This window comes from Neofelis nebulosa, chromosome 7 (assembly GCF_028018385.1).
Source record: "Neofelis nebulosa isolate mNeoNeb1 chromosome 7, mNeoNeb1.pri, whole genome shotgun sequence".
Taxonomy (NCBI): Eukaryota; Metazoa; Chordata; class Mammalia; order Carnivora; family Felidae; genus Neofelis; species Neofelis nebulosa.
Genome location: NC_080788.1, coordinates 52,199,314 through 52,224,680, shown reverse-complemented (window position 1 = coordinate 52,224,680; position 25,367 = coordinate 52,199,314). Strand labels below are relative to the sequence as shown.

The following is a 25,367-nucleotide window of genomic DNA, read 5'->3' as shown; positions in this document are numbered from 1 at the left end:
GATACAAAACAGGTGAACATAAGGGAAGGGAAGCAAAAATAATATAAAAACAGGGAGGGAGACAAAACATAAGAGACTCTTAAATATAGAGAACAAACAGAGGGTTGCTGGAGGGGTTGTGGGAGTGGGGATGGGCTAAATGTGTAAGGGGCTTAAGGAATCTACTCCTGAAATCATTGTTGCACCTATGCTAACTAACTTGGATGTAAATTATAAAAAATAAATAATTAGGTAAAAGAAAAAAAAGAAAAAATATTATAATGAAGCAGAAAAAAATAATCAGACTGTCTTGTGATTGGTGTAGTCATGTAATCCAATCTTATCACTTCAAGAGGAAATTAAACTTCACTAGTATTAACATACTTGTCACAAAATAAAAACCTGTGCATATCTATTGATAGAAGACAGGAATTTATGATTGTGCACTAAATTCATACCTATTAGAAATCAGTTTTTTTTTTACTGAACTCTATGAAACTGACACTTTTCATGGAGAAATAATGTGGCTTTCTTCTCCCAAAGGTGGTTATTCATCTTACTTAAGTAGAGACATGATGAAAATAGTATTTAATGAATGCTTTTATCCAGAATGATGAGAAATCTATTCTCTAACTACCATTACTTCAATAAGACCTCCTTCTATTGCTACCCTAGGCTGGGGACCATTCAATTTTAGCAAGAGTGTGGAGATTCTGCTGTTTTAACTGAAATGAAACTAAGCATTTCTCATCCAATCCATGATGGTTCCTTGGTTGATTTAAAACATTAAGCTGGTGTTTAACTATTCCAATATGTGGAGTTTACAAAGAGCACTGAGCACTATTACTTGGAGGACAAGGCTTCTAGCTATGGATTTTGAGGAGCAAGACAAAAAGAACCTCTTTTTAAATTACCCACTTCCATCAGGCTTGAGGATTTTCTTTCTTACAAGGAAATCAAGAATAAATTTTACTGATATACCCTGTAAGAGCTATTTCCTCTGAGAACTTTGGATAGCAATGATTGTTTGATTAGCTGAATTTCCCATGAATGTGGAAATGATGACATCAAAACAGCTCATGTAACAACCTTCTTAAGGACCTCGTAGATTAGAGATGACTATAGATTTTCCCCAGCACGGATCAAAGGGACTGAATTGAACGTTTTAGCTTAATGATCCAACCCCTGTCACACCCATAGGGACTCGAATTCTGATTTTGTAAGCGGGTGTGCACGTGTACTCAGACACACACAGAAAGCTGCTGGGGAGGGACGAAAAGATCAATCACCGGCTTGACGAGGACAGGTTTGATATTTTTGATTACTTGACTGTGCCAGTGTATATTCCTGGCAGGGCCTCAAGATTTCTCATAGACTTCAGAATATTAGCTGTTAGTTTTCACTTCCTTACTACAACTCTTCAAAGGCATCCTACCCACTTTCCAGCAGCAAAGAGAAACTGGAACAGCCTAGCCAGGCGGGGCCCTGTCCAGGGTCCTGACGCTGCACCAAGACTCCAGGCCGGTTGGCCTCCGTAGGCCCTTTCACCCACCCTACACTAAGGGAAACAAAGACCTCCAAGCTCAAAGCCTCAGGGCTGCCTCCAGACTCCTGTCAGTTAGCTAGAAGGGGAAACAACAAAACAAAGGAACCACTAATCCACACATCCAGTACTGCATCTCCCAGCCCCAGCCTCCTACTCCACACCACCGGGGTCACCTGCTTTCCTCAAACAAAAACATGCCAGCAAAAGTATAATTTGGATAGAAAATCCAAATGTGAATTTTGTTCTGAGAGGTCAGAGTTGGGGTGTACTTTGGGGGGGATGGCAATTTTTTTTCCCCAATATATGAAATTTATTGTCAAATTGGTTTCCATACAACACCCAGTGCTCATCCCAAAAGGTGCCCTCCTCAATACCCATCACCCACCCTCCCCCCCTCCCACCCCCCATCAACCCTCAGTTTGTTCTCAGTTTTTAACGGTCTCTTATGCTTTGGCTCTCTCCCACTCTAACCTCTTTTTTTTTTTTTTTTCCTTCCGGGGTGGGGGGGGGATGGCAATTTTGTCTCATTAGTGGAGTAACACCCAGACATTGTCAGGAGCCAAGATAGATCTACTATGTATACCTTTCTTCCTCCTTCACACCCTTTTCCTATCAAAAAATAATTACTGTTTTGCAAATCACTAGGATAATGATGTTCTAAAAACAAAGCCATGGCAAGTATCCCTTTCCTCTCCGCAGCATGTTGAGCCACTGGAGGCCTGCTTGGTGGCCGGCTGCAGCAGCCTGCAGGGGGCGTATGCAGCTATCACCGCACACAACCCATCAGGCCACCTGGGGAAGCTGAGCCCAGTGGAGGGCATCTGGGAGGGCAGGATTCCAGCTCTGCACAGGGCAGTGAGGCTCAATGCTTGAAGGTAAAGAAAGATGCGGCCTGGGCTCCGAGTTGCTTTGTTGTTACAACACAGGTATTGTTGGCACAGTCTGTCCCAAGTGCCAGTAACAGAACAGCTATGATAGGGTCTGTCTCTCTAGTGACCACTACATCCCTGGGGCCAGCAGATCACTCTGGCTGATCCTGATCACCCTTTGGGCACTTCCAAGGCGCTGGGGCTGCACCTGCTGGTGGGACAGCCAGCTCCCATCAGAATGGGGTTAACTGTCTCAAGCAGCCATCCTGCATGTGCTAACACTAGGGTTACAGACATTAACCACCAGGCTTCCTCAAGCCTCAATAACAGGTATTCCTACACCAGTCAAATAGTTGGCTCCAATCTTCACCATATGCACACTTTTTAACACCAAGTGTTCCTTCCTCTCTTCACTGGCATCTGTGCTCCCTAGTGGGGACTATAAGAAGGATCCCACACCCTCAAGGGATCAGGTATAGGCTGAGAGAAAGGCCCATGCAGAGCTTTTTGGTGACTGTCCCTAAGGATGAGAACTTTTGGATTCCTGCTGGGCTGGTGTGGGGGGGGGAGTGGGGGGGGGTAGGGCTGGGGAGGGGTCAACAGTCAACTCCTTGAGCACATGGCCACTATTCACCCTGAGGGAATGGGGGTTCTTTGGGACTCCTCTGGTCTCCTCCTGACAACTGGCTGCCCCCGCCATTGCATGTTGGGAGAAGATGCTCCCTTCTCCTCCACCACTGCCCCTCCTCCCCAGTCCCACTGGCTCCTGGGCTGCTAGGAAGATGCGGTTGGCCGCGCCCGCAGGCCCTTTGTTTGAATTGCAGTGGACTGGGAGAAGCTGCACCAATGTGAGAAGTGGGGCTTGAGAGAACCAGTCCATTTGGCACCTTCTCCTATTTTGGGGCCCAGTAACTCTTCCAGTTCCCATGTCCCCATATGCCCAGTCCTAGTTTTTCTCCTGGCCTGGGAATCTTTGAGATTTGGGGAAGTGAGGTTCCCAAGGCCCAGCATTTCACTCCTTCTTCTTGGCTCACTTGGCCCAGGGATGTGAGGGGACAGTTGAAATGTCACCCACTGGGATAAATATTAACAAAAAGCAAATGGACTTGCAAGGAGGCCAGTTATCAATCAACCAGACCGCAAGGCCACTTATGGCAAACACAGCCCAGGTTGGTCCCGGTGAGACTTTCTCATGGCCACTTCCTGGCTGAACATTCTCCCTTACACACACACCCCCAGACTCAGGCTCTCCTCCAGGTCTTTCTGTGGCCGATTCTGGACAAGAAGGGGGTGCAGTCCCAGATGCAGGAGATCTGGAAGGCTCCCTGGCTGGCATTGTTTGGAGGTTCCCTTCTTTCAGGTACCCCACGGTCAAAGGGGCCTGGCACCCATCCCTGCCTGAGCCTGGGGCCTCTGGGCTTTGCTTCCTGGGTCCATGGTGCTGTGCCCTCGGGTAGTGCACATTCCAGCCTCTTCCTAGGCTGACAGCTCCTCTATTGTGGCCAAAGCCTTCCGGAATCTTTAACTGGAAACTAATCTCAGGGTCTTAATAGGCGCCCACCCACCCATACAGTCCAGCCCGCCCACGCCTACTGAGGATGAGAAGCAGCAGTGTACTTTAATGGGGCAGCAGCAAGTATTAGGTTGAAGGAACACATATTGATTTTTTAAAGGTACTTAATTTGGTGAGAATTTCCTCCTGTCTCCCATCTTCCACCAAGCCAATGTAATATTGTAAGGAGAAAGCACCTCCCCAAACACACTGCCACCAGTGGAGGTTTTACACTTGATCTTAGCCAAAAGGCCGAGCACCAGTGTAGGTTTTGACCCTCCGCAACAGGCTTCGTGGAGCCTGGGCACCCGGAAGAGGATGGAGAAGCCACTCATCGCAAAAAAACCACCCAGCAGGATAGGGACGACGTTGAGGGTCTTTAGTGCAACAGCGAGTCAAACTGCAAGGGGCATCTCTGTGCGTGGAGGCTGATGATGGCGGTAATGTCCCCAGCCTCGACCAAAGTGTCCTGCAATGCATTTAAATCTGCACTTGGGGCCTACTAGAGATTATTTGGAGACTTCAGGAAAAGGCCTCACGCCCTCCTCACCCCACCCGAGAAATGCAAATGTTAAAGGAATGGCTCTTTGTTCTTCGGTGACTTTAAAATAGGTCGTGGTTCCTGCAATATAATGGGATTGTTCCCGGTTGGGCTCGCTCTGCAAGCGTCCCCATCCCAGTCTTTTCAACCCCTTCAATTAAGTTAAAGAAAGAAAATTAAACATTCAGCGCTCCATCCGGGTCCTAAGATGTGGATTCCACTTGGGGTTGGGCACCAAAGCTTGTCCTGACACAGTATCCGATTTTCCTTTTTAAAAATTTTTTCCTTCCAAGAAAAGGCCACGTGCCTGGGCCGAGCTTAACTCGCCTTTGGCTGCTGGGTGCCAGACCGTTGCCCCTTAGATAACTTTCTGGGTCTGGTGAGGCTGGCCCAACCTTCCCACATGACTGCCCCAGTACTCGTGTTACTCCCTCAACAGCACTGCGGCGCCCACGCGTGTAGGTCAGAGGGCGCTCGCGCAGATCACGGTACTAAGTTGGGTTTCCAGGGCTGGGGGTCATCTCTGAGCAGAACCTGTCAGTCTGATTTTCCAGGATGCGACGGGGGGGGGGGGGGCGCAGAAGGGAAAGGCGGTCACTGAAGTCTCGAGCAAGAACCTTCACTAGGCTGGGGATGGGGGGTGAGTACCAAGCTTCCCTGAGGGGATCCCTCTTCATTTCCACCCCGTTCCTCCATTTCCTCTGCCCCACAGGCGGGCCTGTGAGAGCACTGCTGGTTAAAAGGTCCTCAAGCCGGAGTACCAGGCTGACGCAGGCGTGTGAAAAGGCAATGACTACTTTGGGCTCCTGCAGAGGCGGAGCAAGTCAGGGAGAATGGTAGCTGTTTCTCCCGCTCCTTGTGGAACTTCAGCTGCCCTAGGGTCTTGGTCAGCTCACAAGGGTGGGAGGCGATATGGTGGATGCACACAGGGATAGGGAATAGATTCGAGGGAACCCCGGAGGGCACCTTGTCAATCTCTCTCTCCTAACCTTCCTGTCCTATCCCCCCATCTCCTGACTTCCAGGCGCAAGCTGTAATAGCCTGCTCGGGGACATTGCTTGGAACCAGGAGCGCAGGGCTGGGTTGGAAAAACTGGCGGAGCACAGGCTCCGCCAGTGCTGAGGACCGCTGAGAGGCCAGGAGCGCCCAGACCCTAGGAGTGCTTTGGGTAGCATCCGGCTCCCGCCGCAGGCTCACTGGCACGCCGGCACCTGCCTCCCTCTAGCTTCTCATTGGCCCGCACGAGGTGGGGGAGGGGGCTCTGGCCTCTCGCTTTGATTTTAGACTGTGAAACGCCTCAGTGCCCCCGGCTCTGAGCGGATTGACTGTCTCTCATTCTCCAGGGACGAATTAATGGAGAACGATCAGTTAATTAACAAACCCTCATTCCGGCTTTTACCTTTCTCTTCGCCAGGACTCAGGCCAGGGCACCAGGCTGAGATTGGGGCGGGGGGAGTAGCACGGACCCAGGAGTCAATCAAGTCTGCCGGTCTCATCAAACCGTGTCCGCCCTCGGTTGCCCTTGGCTCTACCTCCCCGTGTGTCCTCTGCCCTCCGGGGTCGCCGAATCCGCTTGAAATCTCCAGTGTGATTCAGCCTGAGCTAAGCTGTCCCCTCAGCCTGCTTCCAGGAGCTTTCCTTGAACCTTGGCTTTGAGAAACTGAGAAAGCTAGGCGCTGTCTGTGCAGAGCCGAGGAGACATTCCTGCTCAACTCAGAAACACCGGGCCTCCGGGTTTCGCGCCTGGGAGACCTCTGCTCGCAGACTTGGGGGTCATGTCCACACTTTCACCCCCTTGCATGGGGATTCACTCGAAACACCAAGCAGAGGAAACAAACAAACAAAACAACAAAAACGAAATGCGAAGTCGTAAACTAGCCGGCAGCAAAGGCGGTCCGTGGGCTCAGCTGTAAGCTCCCTAGCTGCTCCGCCCGCAGTCACCCTTACCTCGGCACCATCTGCCTTCCTTTCCCTTCCACAACCGGTTACTAGGGTAGAGTGCGTGCTCTTAACACAGCGTCGGCGCCAAACACACCCTCCGTCGGCTTCAAAACCTTTACCCAAAGTCTCAGAGTGCGCTCCCCATCCCTCCCACCCCTGCCTCGCGCCAATAGAGTGAGCTCCGGAGGGGGTCAGCGCCGTAAGTTCAGCCAAACGTGGGCGGGCAGCTGCTGCACACTCCAACCCAACACCCGGGCGTGTGCCAGGAGTACTGCCTGGCAGAATCTGCGCGCAGTTCCACGCACTCGTCGCCTTCCTCTTCCCAAACCCGGAGCGTCCAACTGATAAGCGACGCACAGACGTATCCAGCCAGGTGCCGGGGTCTCCCTTCGCCTCCGGCGGTGAGCGCTTCCAGCACTGTCTCCCAGCATAAAAGCGTCCCGTCCCCGCAGTCGCCCAGGCGGTACCGCTCAGCTCCCGGAGCCTACCACAGCCCAATGCACTGAGTTCTGGAGGAGGCGGTCTGCATCTGGGAGCCGTGTGCTGGCTCTTCCAGGCCCAGGGGAACCCCCCTCCCTTCTGGGGGGGGGAAGGAGAATGGGATGAAGCTTGCCCAACCCTCTCTTTTCCCTCCCTTCTTCGGCCCCTTCAGCTTCCCCAACCTCTGATCTCCCCCACGCACCCAGCTCCTTGGCCGGCTCACCTGCCAAGCGGAGCGCAGACATGCGCTGGAACTCGGGCTCCTGCAGCCACTTCCACATCCTCCTGAATGTCTCCCGTCCGGACTTGAGTTTGCTCCAGGGTTTGGGGTTGCGCAGCAGGTCCGAGAGGGTCCCTTGGGAGCGGCAGAGCACCCTCTGCGCGAAGATGGCCTGTGGGATGCTATAGCGCTTGAGCTCGGTGGTGATACGCTGCGCCACCTCTTTGGTATTGATCTCTTCCATCTGCCCTGAATTACTTCCATTGCTGACCTGTGCGCCGGTCACCGAAGGGTTGGGTTCCCGGGCCGTGCCCAGGAGCTGCCCGTGGCCCTGGGCGTTCAGGTGGGCGTGAGGGTGGTGCGGAGGAAGGCCGTTGATGGGCACCATGCCAGCCGAGGTGGGCGTGAGGTGCTGCTCCCCGTGACGGCCGAGCATGGCCGGGTGGTGGGCTTCGAAGCCGTTGGGGGTGAGCATCTTGTCAGTGGGCATAGCGGCGCCCGGGTGGGCATAGTGAGGGAGCCCTTGCTGGGAGTTGTGGATGCCGCCGAGCCCGGAGCTGGAGAGGGGCGAGAGGCTCTGGCCCATGCCGGCCACGTCCTTGTGGTAGGGGGTATAGAGGTTATTCATGGAGGCCAGCCCGCGCTCGTCCCTCATGAGCGTGAAGCTACCGCTCACGTTGCCCGCCAGGCGCTGGTGGTGGTGCGGGTGGTGGTGGTGATGGTGGTGGTGGTGATGGTGGGGGAACTTGTCCGAGACGGTGGAGATGGGCGGCAGCGGCTGCAGAGGGGTTAAGGTGGTGTAGGTGGTGGGCATGCTCATACCTGGGGGAGTCTCGCAGGCCATGGTCATAGTGGGGTGCAGGGGGCCGGCCAGGCTGTGCTCGGGGGCCCGGTGGTGGTGGTGGTAGTCGCCGCCGCCGCCGCCGCCGTCCAGCAAGGACGCCATGCCCATGGAACGAGGGTGCGCGGGGGGCAAGTGGCTGCCACGGTGCGCCACGGAGCTTCGCGCGTGGGGACTGCCGCCCAGGAGGTCGGCAGGAGCGGGCACTGGCTCATGGCTCACCCCGTGCAGCTCGCCGATCGCCTCCATGGTCAACTGCGCGTTCATCGTGATCCGGGCGAGCGGGCGGCGGACACAACATCGATGAGGCCGGGCAAAGGCGGCGAAGGGCGCAAGCAGTCCGGTCTTCACATCGGCTGCCGGCGACTGTTGCCTGCCTGCCTTCCTTCCTCTCACTGTGGGGCTCTGTCTCCCTCTCTGAGTGTCTCGCCTTCCCTCTTGCCCCCACCTTCCCCTCTGCGTCCTCGGCTTTTTTTTAAATATTAATTTCCAAAAAGGATCCGTGCCGTTGGGCGAGCGCGGAGCCCCCAGCCCGCCCGCCCCTGGCCCCCTCTCGCCCTTTCCTTCTTAGAATTCTGAGGCCCCCGGCTCCCCTGACGCAGCCCGCGCGTCTTCGGCGGCTGCTTTTTGCCCGCGCCGCTGGCCAGCTCCAGCCATGGCTCGGTTACTGTTGCAGACTCTGTGGCCGCGGTTCCGCCGCCGCTGCCGCCGCCGCCGCCGCCGCCGCCGCCGCTGCGGCCCGCCCTCACGCCCGCCGGGCTCTGCGCGCAGGCGCGCGGCTCGGCCCCGCCCCCTCGGCCACCGCGCGGTAGGCCCGTGACGTCCCCATACAAATGATGGAAGGGGGGCTCCGCGCCTTAACAGCGGCTCTGGGTGGCCCAGGAGCGGCGCGCACGTGCGAAGGCCTGGCGTGGACCGCGACCTGGGGAGGCCAACGCAACCGCTGGAGACTTGCACCCCTCTCGGCTCTCTGGCTGGGGTGCGCTTTCACTCAGCAACGTTTCCTGGGCTCCCATCCCGGGAGGCGCGCTACGCCTGGAGAGCCCTCACCCCTCCGTCCAGTTGCTGCTTCTCGGTGTAGATTGCCCAGAGAGCCTCAGCCAGTGTCGTTACTCCTTACACTCTGGTCTACCAAGCTTTTCCCCAGAGGGCTTCTGGGAGTCCGCGCTTTCCCCATCCTCAAACGCTTGGCCTCTTTGGAGGGAGTAGAAGCAAATATCTTAAATGCCTTGGTCAGCTTGGTGCCTGTTGACCCGACAACCTCCATCCTTCCTGATAATACTCTGCCCACCCTTCCTCTTACACGCGCGGGAGAGGAGAACGCTCAGTGCCACGAGTTCGGGCCCGGCCATACCTCTCTGTCCCCCGCCGCCTGGGTCCTTCTTCATCTCAGCTGATAATTAAGGCGGCGTGCCACTTCGCGAATGAGTGTGTGTGTGTGTGTGTGTGTGTGTGTGTGTGTGTGTGTGTGTGTGTGTATTGGGGGTAGGGAGTGCTCTGGTGGGTTCCCACGTTAACTTCTGGGTGCTGGTGGGGCTGCCGAGGCGCGAGCTGTTCCTGCGGTTGCTCTAAGGCCCTCGTGGTGAAACACCCAGAGGACTCTGCTTGTGGGAAAAACTGACGCCGGCAGTGTGGACCTGGCGCGCCGGTCTCCGCTTGGCCCGTAGGGACGCCCTCTTCCCGGCGTCCCCGAGAGAAGCCTCCAGATTTGAAAATCAATTCAGCCTCGGGCGTAATTGTCCGCTTCCCACAATCACGCTCCAATCTGGAATCGAACCTGGTCCTTGGGCTTGGTGGGGACGCGTGGGGAGGCCCCCAGTGTGGGACGTACACCCGGCTACCACATGCCGAGGCTTTCTTTCATTTACAAAAGAGAGAAAAAAAAATCCGTAACAAAAGGCAGAGCCTTGTCTGCTTAGGTGCTTTCATCCCTCAGAGAAAGGACAGATGTGCCCATTGTCCAGCCCTTGGCAGTTACGACCGGGTCAGCGCCGAGCCTCAGCCCCAGGCAAGCAGTGGTCACAATGGGGGACAGGCTCTCAGAGCCTGGGTTATCTGGACCTGGATATGGAACAAAGCGTGTGTGGCCTTCTCTGGGCCAAACTTAGACTGTACATTCCTTTCCTGGGGCACTTAATCAGAGCCCACCAGCAGTGTCTCTGCTGAAAATGTTCTTAGACCCTAGGAGAGGCCAGGGCTTAGGTAGTGGGAGTAGTGGTGACTGAGTCCCCTAAGCAAACACTTGAGCCACACAATCCTTGGGAGAAACTTCCAATCAGCTAAGGCATAAGCAGGCCCATCTCTTTATCTAGTTCCCTGACAAAACCAGGGCAACATCATGATCCAGGTAGATTAAAGCCAGTGGGTACAGTCCAACTTGACTTCCTTGAAAGTGGTCATGTCCTGGGATTGGTTAATCTGGTTGGTTTCATCACCAAGAGGCATGCCTATCTTTTCCAAATAATGCTTGTGGAGGCCCAGGAAATGGGAATGCATCTTGGAGGACTTAGTGTCTACCTGCACAGCGAACATTTAGGAATTTAACGCCCCCAGAAATGAAAAGTTTTTTTTGGGGGGGGGAACACACTGACATAAAGAAAGTCAGGGAACACAGTTACTCTATTTAAACTTATATCTACACCTAAACTATTCATACACACACACACACACACACACACACACACACACAAGCATAAAACACAGTTTCTGCCTACTGAATCACAATATATTGGTGGGAAGCTGTATCCTTGGTTCCTTATTGTTTCTGTTCTTTTTTCTTACAACATAGAGTACGTAACTCTCATATGAGACCAGACAATAGCTTACAGTAGCAGGCTGCCTTTGAGCTAAACCATTGTGTATCCTCCCCACCCACACATATTTTAATCCCCTTGAAATGATTGATTTGCCCTTATGACAACTCTCTTCCCAAAAGACAGTTTGTTAAAAGAAAGACGTGGATATCACCAAGTGCACAAAGTGTTCATGGTTTTCTCTTTGTGTAAGTAATTAGGGACTTGATCTTGGAAACTGTCCATGTGTGGTTCCCAGCTGGGCCCCTGGAGCCTATGAAGAGGGCTGGGATCAGGTGAGCTCAACATTGGCCCCCACCCCCTACAAAAAGAGGGTCTGGTTCAGTCTTGGTCTCTAAAGGAGAAGTCAAAGGAAAGATCTGTATAAGTGTTATGTATGTTACAGTAATGTGTGTACAGGACTTGCTTTTGGTTTGCAAATCTCCCTAACCTTTCTTGGCTTTTCACACCTCTCATAACCATTGTTTACCTGTAGTTGACCCAAATTGCAATGATTTTTAAAGAAACATTATATTCTTATTTGACCTTTTGGAAAATTTTCCTGTTACTAAGGATGGGTGATGAGTGGGAAGGATGCTCTTAAGCTTAGTTAAGGTGAATATACGTGTGTGTGTGTGTGTGTGTGTGTGTGTGTGTGTGTGTGTGTGACAGACACTAGATGGATTGCCAACTGCTGGAGGGCTGCGATAGCTTTTCATCATTTTGTTCCTCTCTTGCTTCCCCCCCACCCCACCTTGCAGTGCCAACACAATGCCTGGTACCCATCAGGTGAACTATGGGTAAAGAAATAATTACAGCTCGAGAGGGGCCCCTTAAAACTACTTGGCTGGTCAGTGTATACAATTACAGGATGCTGTTCAATTTTTTATGACAGTCAAGAAATTTAAGGGGAGGGCTTACTGTCAGCCGGTTAGATTTTGAGTAGAAGCATGGAAATTAATGGAAAAAAAAATAGGGCCAATCACCACCACGAAATTACATACATGTATATATTTAAGAAGGAAAGAAATAATACTACAGACTGGATGTTTGTTAGTGGCAATATTTTCAGTGCAGAAACAAGATTTTCAGACTGCTTATTTTGTAAATGTTGGGTGGCAGTGGTTGGGCAGATACAGTCCTTCCTGTACTGAGTGGGCCACAGCTTGCCATGTAACTCTACCATGCATAGAAAAGAGACTGGGAATAAGGCCATTTCTCCAAATGCTGGCCACACAAAATTCTCTCAGAACCTTCCATAAGTTTCAGAATTCCCGTGTTAGTTCTTCTTGTGAGTTATAGAGATGTAACCTGGCTCAGTTCTAGTTTGTAGGACCATTCCAAAAAAAATGTTTCTAGCACCTCTGAGCCATTAAATGTTTACTTCCTATTTGTTGACCATACAAACAGCAAACCTGGTGTCAAGGGCAGATTCTCCCATCCAGGGCTCCAGGGGAGGCTGACTCCTTGGCTAGAGCCTCAGAATGTAACTCACCAGAATTTCTGATGCCCGTAGCAAGTCTAAAATTAAAATCCTGGTGAGGAACCATTTCTATGGGGTTGGCAACAGTAGGGAACTTGATAACTGTGGAGTGAAGTGTTTGGTCTTGGATGCTTCCTGCCAGCCTCTCCTGTCCTTTACACCTCTGTAGGAATTTTATTCAGAAAATTGCTGTTAGTTTAGAATAGAGCACCAAAAAAATTCAGAAGTGACCCGGTGATTCACTATTGAAAACCATTTTTTTAAATTAGTCAATGGCTTCTCCCCCCTCTCTGGGGGCCCGAGGAAGTGGTAACCAATTATTCTAGCCCTCTTTGTCAACCTTTGATCTTCTATTTAGCATATAGTTTTTATTCATCTCTTAGGTTAACTTTTTTCCCTTTTTAAAGAAAAAGAAAACCTAACAAACTAAATTACAGGTTTTGCCCATGACAATATATAATATGTGTGTATATGAGTATATATATAACTGTACTTTTGCATTCGCCTTTGTTTCATTTCCTACCCACTCCTTCTAAGTCCCAAAGAGAAGATACACTGGAGAAGGGCCCGTGCCAACCCCTCCTGACTCGGGGTTCTAGAAGGTTCAAGGGTTGCGTTCCAGGAGATGCGAGAGGCAGTGGTCTCAGGATGTCAGCGGTCCTGATAGAGCATCTCTGATTACTTCCTCTCTTGGGCCATCTTGTAAGCCAGAGGCGGATTCTCATGGGTTTAAATCCATTCCACTCTGGCCTCTGGCGAGGGCTTATTAAGGCATCAGAGCGCTGAAGGGAAAAGGGGTGTCCTGATGCCGTGGGGCTGCGGGAAGGGTTCAAAGCTTCTGGGTGACGCTCTGGCCAGAGGACCAGGCGCTGGACGCAGTCAACTCTATTCCGGGAGAGTTGGGCTTCTCTCGCCAACCCTTCCGTGGATTTCCTTGGTCTTATCTCTGTATGGTTGAAGCATGTCACAAGGAGAGACCTATAACGGCTGCGGAGGACGACGAATTTTTTCAGTTTTGGGGCGATGCTTAAAAGGCTCCTCTTCCCTTTCTGGATTAGCCACGCTGGGGGGGGGGGGTAGAAAGTAGCAGTGCTGGGGTCTAGGGAGGACCGGGACAAGGGAGAAGGGTCCCTTTTGGTGCAAGGCAAAGTGAGTAGAACTCGGAACAAAGAGGGCTGGCGGAGGACAAAGTCGGCTCACGACGGTCTCCGATGCACCAGCCTCCAGGCCTGATGAACATAGGGGTGAAAGTCGCAGGTTTCGGCCCAGCCTGAGACTGGAGAGGCTGGGACCAAACACCCTTACACCGTTAGATTGCAGGCTCTGCGGTCGGGCGCACAGCCCACTTGGCGGGCTTCTCCGCAGCCTCGCAGGATAACGTCTACCCGGGCCGAGAACAGCTGCACTTGGGAAGGAAAACTCTTTAAACAAATCATTTTGGTGTCTAATCAATTAGTGTTTGCGCAGTCAAGTACCATAGATTTAACAGAATAATCGTTACTGCCCTTGTCTTTATTTGACCCGCAGACACCTAGAAGATTTAAAAATGAAACGCTGGTGTTCCGGGCTCCCCACCCCTTGACAGCGCTTCCCTCCACGCTCAGCCGGGCCCCCTCAGAGCCCTTTGTTTTCTCCTGGCCGAGCCTCCCTGTTCCCTCCCTTCCTTCATCTGTTCTTTCCCCTTCATATTTTCCGCTCTTCTTTCTTTTCTTGCCCATCTGGCCCAGTCCACATTGCTAGTCTCGGCTTCCTCGTCCCTTCACTCCCTGACTTGCGCGCGAACCCATCCTCGGAGTATGGGACCCCTCATGCTCTGAGCGAGTGCGCCAGCCTTTGGCCCGCGCGCCATTCCGGCGCAGGATTATTAAATCTCTGGGGCCCAGAAATCTGTTCCTCGGGCCTTCACCCTCTGATCCTGAAGCTCACTTTCCCGTCTCCGCCCGAGCCATCCGAGCCACCCAAGACCACCCGAGGCCCAAGGGGTCCTGGGAGTGCCCGTTAGCTTCCCCAGAGTTCGGAAAAGACTTTCACCTGGGCGGCGGGGCGTGCGTGCGTCGCAGTGTCTTGCCACATAAATATGGTGACCCAGGGCGCAGGAGGGGCCTTGAGAAGAAAATCTGAGAGCGCAGCCTTGGCCTCCAACCCACGAAAGCAGGCGGTGGAGGCAGGGCCTGCGGGGTGAGGGCGGCGTCCCTAGGGATTGGGGTGTTTTGTGTGTTTTTGTATGTGTGTGTGTGAGGAAAGGCGGGGAGGGAGAGAGAGAGAGAGAGAGAGAGAGAGAGAGAGGTGTGAATGTGTCGTTTCTCCGAGTCTTGCTTCTCTGCGCCCGGTTGACGCCCAAGGGTTGGGGGAGGGCGAGGGTTGGGAGGGTCTGCAGGCGGTCATGAATAGAAGCTCGTGTGTCTCTCTCTCCACCTCGTGTGTCTTTTTTTTCAGGCCTAACCTCTGTGTGTGTGTGTGTGTGTGTGTGTGTGCGCGCGCGCGCATGTATTTGTGTAGGCACGCGGGCTGTGTGACCCGCCGGGCCTCGGGCCACCAAGGCTGGGATGTGGGAGCCCCTAGTCGTGGGTCAAGATTCAGGAGGGTTGTAAGGTTGGTTACCAGGGCCAGGAGGCCTGGAGGCGGGGCTAGGAGGCTGGAAGGAAGATGGGAGGGCGAGATGAGGAATTTTGAGGGACCCGGGTGGCCAAGAGCGCCTCCACCTCTCCTTTTGTCTAATCATCATTTAACCCTTGGAGAGAGGTCAAGCCTGACACACCTGGGTAGTGGATTGGTTAAATATAAGGCTGTAATTCTAAAAAGGGGAGAGGAAGAGGGAGCTGGAGTTGTGAAGCCCCCTCCTTCTCCCACACAGCCAGCCTCTGGGGGCCTCGGCTGCCCCAATCTAAGCCTGGGTGGTCTTGAGGTCCCTGGAAGTGCCTTACAGTCGCCAGTCTCTGGCACTCACCTGAAAAATTTTGCTCTCAACAATAGATGATTATAATGTACTTGACTAATGCCTGTATTTTCCTGTTTAACATACATTAATCCAAGTAACAAAAAAATCAATATTGCTAACAATATTGCAAACAAATCCTAGTCTCTCTCACACAAAAACTGCTCCCGATTTTCAGTCACTTCTACCCACTTGAATTTTGCTGTTTCTCTTCATCCACTGTAGTTGCTGGCTAACCTGGAATCCAATCCTGGATTTCAATGGCCTTTCTCTAAAAATCCTGATTTTTTTTTTTTTTTTTTTTGCCTTGGGGTAGAACCTGGAACCCTCAAAGCCCAACCTCTTTCCAGAGGCCCTTTGAGGATTCTGAGTGTACCTCAAACTCCGTCTCTTCTGGTACCAGCAAATGCCTAAAGTCACTGGTCAATAGTTTGGATTTTGTTGTTTGCCTTCCCTAAGAAAACCCCCTATGAGGCAGCCCCCAGACCTCAGAGAACTGGAGACCCCATATTGGACTTTCTGGGCCAATCTGCTTCCACCCTTGACACTCGCAGCTAATCGCAAACGGTGGTTTTTGCTGGGAGATTTTTACGATCCTTATTACGATTATTTAAAAAAATTGGTGTTTTCCACCTGGAAGGAACAAACCGGAGGGGCTAGCTAATGAAGGAACTTAGGTTTGCAAAACACTGTAAATAATTTAGCATAGTATTTCAAGGAAAAAAATAGCTTTCTTAAATCATCCCTGCAATATAAATTGCAGACTTACAGTATGGTCCTGGTAAGTCTAAATTTTTAAAGGAGCAATATTCAAAGAGACATAGATGTCTGTATTAATTATTTATTCGCCAGTGCCTTCCTTCGTTTCTAACTTATTATTAATTAGGCGCCTCTAGTCTTTCGCAGAGCGCTCCACCGAGCCGGTTGCAGCTTTAAATATGAATTAAAAGCAAATCCAAGCTACTGTAATGCGAAAATTATTCCGTGTCTTGCATGGCAGAGATGAATAGCTGCGTGGATCAATACCGTGAAACTCGGCTCCGAACGACAGGGTTATTGATAGCGTATATTAATGATGTTAATGATGGAAAAAGGAAAACAACGACCCACACGACTTAGAAACTTTTTAGCCGCTGAAACCCCGCAATAAAAATGGGAAGGGGGCAGGAATCGGGCTTAAGTGTAATAAGAAAATTATTTATGAAACCGGATAAATGACTTCAGAGTCTTGATGCATTTGAACCTAACGCTCTGGCTCCTGGCGGCCCCGGCTCCAGCTGGGGAGACCGCGAAAACCCTAAGCCGCGGGGAGCTGGGGAGTGGAGGGCCCTCTGCTCGCCTCTGCAGCCTCCGGTTTGCAGCCCACCTTCCCCCACCCCCGCCAGGAGAGCCCTCTGGGGCGCTGGTCGCAGGCGCTTTTGGAAGTTAGTGGAATGTGTCAGGGGCGAGGCTGGCCTCTGCTGTCCCAGCAGGGACAGTGAAGCGGTCATTGGGGCCCGGAAGCCCGGACTTTGGCCCGATTTCTTCACTGGTCCTCTTGGCACCCGTTCCCATAGAAGCGTCAAATACTTTTGGCTTGGCGGGGGGGGGGGGGGGGGGGGGGGGCGGGGTGGAGGGAGCTCACAGGTCTGATTTCCACACTGTCACCTCCAGTCCATCTGGCTAAGGCTCTCCGTATTCCCCACATGCGAACGGGTGGCTCATGTCTAAGAAGGAATTAGTTTGGTTGAAGAGAAACTGCTCTAAACAGGGCAGGAAAACTGGGAATGACGCTCACGCAACTCCTCCATGCCTCAGGGGGTTCTTTACCAGGCACGGGGTGTAACTGGGCCTTGGCATCCAGCGCCGGGCAAGCGCAGGATCCTCGAGGCTCGGTTTCCTAAGCGTGGGGAGTGGTGTGAGCGCTCAGGTTTGGGACTCATCCTCCAGCAAAGCGGCCTGGGCACCTCCCCCCTCTTCCTGGCTGGTCCCAAATATCGACCCACTTTCCTTTTCTCCCTAGCCGAGGGCAGGAACCAGGGAGCGAAAGGTTAAATACTGACCCTGGAGGACGGCAGGGAAAGGTCAAAGCCCCAGGGTCACTCTCAGGCCCGAGGTTCCACCCCCACACCCTGCGTGGGGGGGGGGGGGGGGGAGCATAGGGCTACCAGGTCCCCTCCCATAGGCAGGGTCCCAGGCGTTTGCAAGCGGAAGGGGGGGGGGAGGGCGTCGCCTCCCTGCTAATTATAAGGGCATCCTTATAAAAGATGCTAGGATAGTAGGTGGGTCCTCCCCTTATGACTCGGTCTGGTTGGTTTTGAGTCTAGTCTTTTGGATTAGAGTAGGAAGTTGGGAGGCTTTTAATTTATGCTTGGGCCAGTCATTTGTTCTCCGTTTCAGGAGGGAGTAGGAGCCACCTGGATGGAGCCACAGGAAATGTTCCAGGTCAACTACAGTTTCCTGCAAAGGATGGGGTATTTTTGTACTTTTTAGTTCTTTTAAATTTTGTTTTTCTTCCTTCTTTTCTTTTCTTCCTGTCCTTCACCATCTTTTTCACTTCTTTTTATTTCCCTCCCCCTTCCTTCTATTCTTTCCTCTCCACCTCTCCTTTTTAATTTTCTGCTACCTTCCTTCTTTTCTCCCTCTCCCTTTCTATTCTCATTATTTTTTTCCTCTAAAGCTTTCTTCCCTCATTTCCTTCTTCCTTCTCTTCCTTCTATAGCAGAGAGGCCTGGTCTACTTCTCTGTACCTCAAGACTTTCCTATGAAAGGTGCTCACTGTATTCTGCACAGACATCAAATAATTTTTTTTTTTTTAAAGAGGCAAGTCAGCTCCAGAATGCAGAGGGAGCACCCTCTAGGCCCTTTTGCTGTAACAGGTATCCCCTGACACTTTCAGCTGAGTCTTTGCAGTGGCCATGTCCAGCTGGCTCAGTGGCACCCCTTTCCCAGGCTTGGAACTCGACAAACAGGGAGAGTGTGCTCCCCTTGCTAATGCTCCTCCGGGTGCCATCTGGGCCCCTGATATTAGCAAGAATCTTGGGTTGTTGTTTTTACTTTTATTTATTTGGCTATATTTTGAAAAAAATTAAAGTGAATCTCTGAGGCCATAACTTGTAAAACTGCCAGCCGAGAGCCTTAAATCTACCCTAGGGCTCTAGAGGCAGCCCAGTTGAAACCATTATCTAGATAATTAGACAAAAACGAAACTTCCTGCCATCCGGGAAGAGCCACCTCTCACCTATCTGGCTTCAAAGTCCACCATCAACTGCATGTTACAGATAATCGCCCGCTGCGTAGATGCAGCATTATACCCACACAATCTACCAGCAAGCGGCCATTCCTTGGAAAGGAAACACAACAGACACTGCACAAAATCACTTGATTCTGGAAAAAATCAATATCGAAATTAGGTTTATTGTCTGCTTATATGATTAAAAATGACAAAGTGTTGCCTTTTATTCTCATAAAAAGACAGAGGGCTGAACAAAGTAATTTACTATGGTATTCTGCTCATTTCATTTGCCTGGCAAAACCTGGAGGAGGCTGAAAGGGTGTTTGTGAAGCTCAGTGGCGAGGCCAGAGACCCCTTGCTCAGGGATGAGCTCGCCAGCCATCAGAGACGTGCTGCTGCTGTGTGAGGGTATTATATTTCCTAATTTTCAGTTTACAGCAGTGCGGGTCTAGCTTCCTCAGTTCTCAATTCTGCTTCATTCTAAAGATGTGCTGGGCCATCTGTACCTTGCCCCTAATTTCTTTAACTCAAACCCATGTCCCAGGTCTTGTTCCCCTAAATAACTCTAAGGATGACACTGCTTTAGAGGTTGCACGGGTCTGGCAGCGCCAGAGCCTTCCCTCAGTCGTAGCCTCCCAGATCCTCGTCCAGCCACCCTGCATCTTCCATCGCAGTCCTAGTGCGTGTATACATCCGTGTGCGTGTGCGTATGCGTGTGTGTGCGCGCGCGCGTGTGTGTGCATGTGCGCGCTCACGCCTGACCCTCTGCTTGGCCCGCGCTGGCTCCTGACCCTCCGCTTGGCCCGGAACAGGCTCCCTTCCCCCGAAGGTTCGTGGGTTTCCAGAGTCTGGGCTGCAATCAGGAAAATGGGGTTTCGGAAACCTCTGCACTGGATTCTCCAAGTGTGGCCGGCGGTGAGCGCATTCGAGGAATACGAGTGTATTGGGCGTGCGCTGGTTACACCAACGCCGGCGGGTATTTATCTACGTTAAAAACAAAAAGAAAAACCAAAAAAAAAAAAAAATCCACCATGTGAATCTCGTCTCAAATTCATTTCCCTCTCCCTTACCTTTATCCCCAGTAGCCGAGTTAGAATCTACCCTCATCTCTCAGCTTCTGCTCTTCGGTCAGAGACCAGCGTGCCCAGAGCAGGCTCCCACTCGTTCACTGCCTTGTTCTAGAACAAAGTGGCTCCCAACCGCGCACTAAGGTTCATGGAGCGTGGCCTGCGAGAGAGTGTGAATAGCTTCAAGAGCACTTAGCACAATTAGGAAAATAACTACCAAGCCAGGTCCCTTAGAATTCCCCCGCGCCTTCCGATTTGGAGTTGGTTCTGTTTAATGGGTTGCACAAGCCGCGGATTCATTTGTTAAAGTCGTTAATTGGCTCTCCTTTTGTTCTGGAACCTGGAGGATTTATCTCCTGGAGGTTTCTGAAATGAAACCTAACCTAACCCTCTCTTCTACGGAGTCCCCAGGGACGTGGCTTCTCCAAGGTCGTTTGGCCTCTTCTCCCGGTCGAGGGCTTAAGGTGAAGCCGGCATGGATTGCTTGTTACTTGGAAATCTGACAGGCCCGGCTGGGTGCCGAAACTGGGCTAGCAGCAGTCCAGCCCCACCAGCTTAGCCTTCTTTCGGTATCGGGCTCAATGCTGCTCTCTGCCCTGTCCGGCCCAGCCAGCGTACCCTCGAGTCAGGCACCTTGCCGGGAGATGCCCAAAGAGAGGAGGTGAAGGCCCTGGGTCCTGACAGGCAGGGCTAGAGGAGGCTGCCTTTGGAAGGAGGAAGGCCAAACAAGGATTGGGGCATTGGGTGGCCTCTGCTGTGTGGTAGCTCCAGCTCCTTCCTGTGTCAAGGCAGATTCATCTACCAGCTTCTCAGGGAACAAACCCGGCAGTCTCTTATCCCTGTCCGTCTCTCCAGCCTCTTTTCCTTACTGGCCTCTGTCTCCAGCCTTGAGAGTCCCAGAGCTGGGGTTTCCAGGTCAAAGGTCAGACCTTCACTCCTTCACTAGGCTTGAGGTTCCACCTGCTTGGCTTCTGGTGTGAGGTGAGCGCAGGATTCGCCTGGACCATCATTCTCTTTTGGATGCCCATTGCCAACCAAAGAGAGAACAGATGCTGATCTCAGAGCTCCCTCCTCCCCTACTTAGCCCTGTCTGATAAGGTGGGGTCTTAGTGTGTGTGTTTGTGGGGGGGGGGTGTTCAGTTTAATTTAGAAAATCATATCCAGACCATAAAGTCACTCATCTGGATATTTTAGGAGATTTATTTTTATTTTGGTGAGGGTGGGGAGGTTTAATGATTTCTGTAGGTGTCCAAATTGGACTGGTTTTGAGCACAGGATTGACCACAGGAGCAGGCTTCCTTTGCATCATTTCATCATTTCCTTTGCTCCAACCCTGGTCAGAACTGGAAAGAAGTTGTCACAAGGGATCCAGGAGAGGCAAACGAATACCTAGCCCTCCAAGACGGCAGATCTGTTCCAAAGGGGCCGACCTTTTGCATGAATGGGGGCAAGGTCAGCAGAGTAAAAAGCATATTTCTATGCATGTTCACGTGGCCCAATGTAATGAACATATCTCCATCAATTCCTGGAGGCAGAGGGCTCAATTTACTTCAGTTTTAGCAGAGGAACGTCCTCAGCCTTAGCTTTGACTGACTATACAGCAGCAGAGTAGTTAGAATTCTCTCTCCAATGAAAGCGATGGTCAATAGAATTCTCGGTATCAAATGAGCAATAATTTGCTGTGGCTACATGCTGGATAATGAAAGATGTTAGCAGGATCAATAAAAAATGAAAACACTTTTACTTACATCTTGAGTTACTGTTTTAAGAGAGGGAGAGGGATGCAACAAACCCAAAGCTAGGTTCAGAGCCTCCTCACACTCCCCTCAGACACACAAAGCTGTCACCATCAGACAGAAGCTTCTTGTAGCCAAGGCCTCTAAGTTACTCCTGTGCTCACAGAAGAGTAGGTTATTTACATCAAATTAACTCCTTAAAAACCTGTAATAATTTAACTATCAGAGTTGTAAAAATTTTACTTTTTTCTACAGCCGGAAATAAATTTTAAATTGTTTTCCACCCGGAACTAAAGGTCACCTAACTAGTTGTAGTTTGCCAAAAACAGGAAAGCATCTCAAAGCTGAATTGCCCTTTGAAATGCCTTGAAATAAATGTGCACTTGACCAAGATACCCAGGAGGATGTGTGCTCTTTGGTTGTGCACACACAGGCAAAAGCATTGATTTAATTCTTTTCAATTTGTTACCTATGGACATTAAATCTGCAAACTTCAGACCTTAAACCTATTCTTCCCAGCCTAGTTAATTCCCTCATCTTCTTTCATAATCATTTCGTTTGTTCAATTTGTTTTCAATTTGCACTGAGTTTATTTGTACCTTCCAGTCTGCTTTTTTTTTTTTTTTTTTTTTTTTTTTTTTTTTACCATTCAATCCCAAACACTCCCTCTACATATCTAGTCTTTAAGAAACCTATTATGAAACAATCAGGAGAGCATTCTATATATTTCTTAAGATACAAAGGTTTAAAAGATGAGAAAAATATCCCGAGTGCTCTGCATAGAACGAGTACAACGAAAAAGCTCATGGATTGACAGCTTCCAGCACCGGAACCAATATAAGCAAAGAACATGGGCAAATATGTGTTCGGCTGCTTCTATGGGTTTAAGAAGCCTACAATTTCTCACAACTTCAAAAAAAGAAAAGAAAGAAAAGAAAAGAAAGAAAATAAATTAAGCCGCCGCTTTTTGCTCTCTCACCAGAGAAGCTGGTTCTGCCACTGAGATAATGGTCAATGCTGCAAGAATAGTGGCCTGTGATCATCTTTAGCAGGTTTGGGCTGAATTTGGAGAGCCAACCGAGCAACCTGGGAGATTCAGAAAGCGGGAAGCTCTCTAGGGATGTGGAGACAAGTTCCAATCGGGGTAATTCCCCACTACCCCCGTATGTGAATTCCGAGGGCTCCAGTTCCACAACGCGCACCAAGGCAGGTGCTGTTCTGCATCCTCACGCTGCTTCGCAGGAGAACCGCGCACAAACCGCATACGCGCTCGCGTACCGGCCACCCAGCTGGGCACGCCGGGATATTTACTCCCTGCTTGGGAGTCCTCCTCCCTGCCCTCATTTGCTACTTTAAACTCGCCAGGAGGACCCGTTAGCGGTCGTGGCTGGGAAGGCAGGCGGGAGGGGGGCGCCCCCGCTCGGCACCCAGGCCGTGACGCGGCTTCTGCCCTCCGCCCTCGGCTCCCACCCTGTTTGCGTGGCCACAAGCTCAGCAGTGGACCTGAATGGCAGGGCCCCTGGAGCCCCTGCCCCGGCTTACCCACCCCCCTCCCCCCGCACGCGCTTGTGAGACTGGCTTACCCCGGTGGGCGAGTCGCGGCGCGTTAGCGGATTTCATGGCAAGTTGCTTCTGTGACAAGCGATCAGGTTCGCGTTGGAGGATTTGCCCCCCTAAGGAGGGAGGGAAACGAGAGTCAATCTGCATAATTTCAAATGTGAAAGAAACCGGGAAACTGGGGAGTCTAATTTCAGGCATCCTAATTCCCCCCTCCTCAGAACCTGTAAGCCGCCCCACCCCGCTCCCGCGTCAATGAACCCTAAGAAAAAATAATCCGCACATGTCGCAGGTGATACCTTTTATTGTGCTCATTTTAAAGACCAGGACGGGTTGGCCCCCTCCATGAAGCCTTTCTCGACAGCTCAGCCCGGGGCAGGTGGGTCAGTCAGGCCGCTCCTGGGCCCGCGGATTCCTGCAGGGTCGCGAGGTGAAGGGTGCGAGAAAGAAAGACCTCGGGCTCCGTGCCAAACGGCCCCCTTTGGCGCGCAGGGTTTGAGCCAGACGCACAAACCCAAATTCCCTCCAGCGCCTTCGGCTCCATCTTTAAATCCAGGCAAAGATCAATTCTCCCTCTCCCTCGCACACACACATTTGCAGCCATAAATAAACAGCTCCCAGCTAAATCAGGAACCGGAGAAGAGAAAGAGAAAAGGAAGAACAGAGAAGGATGAGAACCGGAGCACGGGTCTCGCTTCTCCCAGGAGCCGGGTGGCTCCTTTTGGTCAGGCCACCCTCGCATTTGGGGTTGCAACTTGCATTTGAATAGCTGCCTGGGCTTGTTATGGACCCGGGAAAGCTCTGAAAGGGAATCACTATGCAAATTGTCCCAGTTACAATCGAAAGGTTCGATCTTCAGGAGCTGCCTGACGGAAGTTGATGTCAGCTATCTGTGCATTAGGGTTGCATTACCGCCTTCCCTGGCCTTCTCACCACCCCCTCTCGCGCCTGCCAGAGAGGCTTTTTTTTTTCTTTTCTTTTCTTTTTTCTTTCTTTCTTTCTTTTTTTTTTCTTATGTGTATATTTTCCCTCAGTAATTAAAAAAAAAAGCGGCGGCGGGGGGGGGGGGGAGGCTGAAGGTGGTGGCGTAGCTGGCTCGGGCCTGGGAGGCCCACGGGTGGAGGGAAGGAGGTGTGGCCGCTCTGGTGGGTAGGAGAGGGTGGGGGGAGGGTCATTCTTTTGCAGCAGGTGTTGACGGTGCGTCTGAAATCAAACATTTAGAAACGTTTTTTTAGCGCTTTGCTGGACTAGATGGCGACGAGGGGTGGGGGCGGAGATGTCTGCCTCCGCCCGCCTGCTTGATCCTACAATGCTGGCTACAGATCAATACCCGCTCACTGTAATCCTAGTAATTGTAGGACTCGCAGCTTTTATTTAAAAAAAAAAAAAATAATAAAAGGACACTAGAGCGCGGGCAGAGGGCTGAGGCAGCGTGGCTAGGCGTGGTGCCGCCGGGCGTCTTTCTGGGCTCCCATCTTTTACCTTATTACCCCGAAAGCTCCCCGCAGTGGGATGGTTTTGAGATTCCAGCTCTCAGGTATTAGCCCGGGAGGCGCAGGGACCCTCGGGAACAGCGAGGCTCGAGTGGCTTTCGGCCGGGAACCGCGCTCGCTCGAAGGTACTCCTTGCGGCTTAGGGCAGGCCGCGTGCGGTAGAGCGGTCCGCGCGGAATCCAGCCTCCTTGCGGGCCCTGAAGGGAGGGCCAGGCCTGGAGGTGGGCGTCCTGAGATTGGACAATGGCTTGCTGGCCTTAGGCCACACAGGCTCCCGACCACGAGGCTGCGGGTCCCGAGGATGTTGGAACTTAGGCCTTTCGGTATAGAAGACGCGGTTTTGTCCCGCTTCGGCCGCTTCCAAAGGCCTGAGGGTGGGCCAGGCTTCCACCTGCCAGGGAGAACGCCCTGCCGTAGGCCTGGCGTGGGCGCTCCACCCGGGAGGCTGGCAGGGGCACTAGGATCCGGCGGTTTCTCCCGCGCGGCCACTGAGGTCTTGGCTTCCACCGGGAGCGCAGCCATGGCCCACTGACCCCGCTGTTCTCCTGCGCCGGGCGTGTTTGCAGGGCGCCTGATGCTTGGGCCGCCCTCCCCTTGCTGGCAGAGTCGGGGCAGGACCGCTGGGGCCTGGGGCCGTAGCCCCCACGCGGCTGGCAGCGCGCAGCTTCTGGAGACCTCGAAGATGACCATCTGTCATTCAATTAAGGTTTCAGGGCAGCTGATGGGGGAGCCAGGGTCAGCGACCTCAGGACAAAACGGCCTGCTGCCTCGCATAGGAGAAGTTCAAATGTTAAATGCAGAACATTGTGCCCTCTCCCAGCCCTGGCCCCCGCCCAGCCGCAGGTCCGGCCGGTGGACAGCAGTGGGGTGAAGGGCAGCGGTCATTAGCACTTAGATTTCAGCTCTGGGCCGGGCTCCTTCTGTTGGGTCATTTTGACCAGAAAACCTTTAACCCTTTCACTTCAGCCCTTTCGGTAGGGAGGCCAGCTTGTCTGAAGGAGGAAAGAAAGAAGGAGATCAGATACCCCCATATATAGAGGGATCAATATTTCTGGTCGCTTCTCCATAGGAGAGGAACCTACAAGATACAAGGAAGACAGTTCCTTATAGCCAAACTAAAA

General features: G+C 52.0%; 1 protein-coding gene and 1 long non-coding RNA gene across 2 annotated transcripts in view; both read right to left on the bottom strand.

Annotated features, from left to right (window-relative positions):
- ONECUT1 (one cut homeobox 1) overlaps positions 1–8,699 on the bottom strand; it is a 45,664-nt gene extending 36,965 nt beyond the window's left edge. The window contains exon 1 of the mRNA XM_058737697.1: positions 7,132–8,699. Coding sequence (XP_058593680.1) covers positions 7,132–8,236 — 1,105 coding nt within the window. The 5' untranslated portion in view covers positions 8,237–8,699. The remainder of the gene's footprint in view (positions 1–7,131) is intronic.
- A 9,856-nt stretch (positions 8,700–18,555) lies between these two features.
- Positions 18,556–23,527, bottom strand: LOC131516550 (uncharacterized). Its single transcript, XR_009264146.1, has 3 exons — positions 23,053–23,527; positions 22,780–22,869; positions 18,556–19,377 (listed from the first exon to the last, which is right to left on the bottom strand). It is a non-coding gene; the product is annotated as an uncharacterized LOC131516550 (long non-coding RNA).
- Between the last annotated feature and the right edge of the window lie 1,840 nt (positions 23,528–25,367).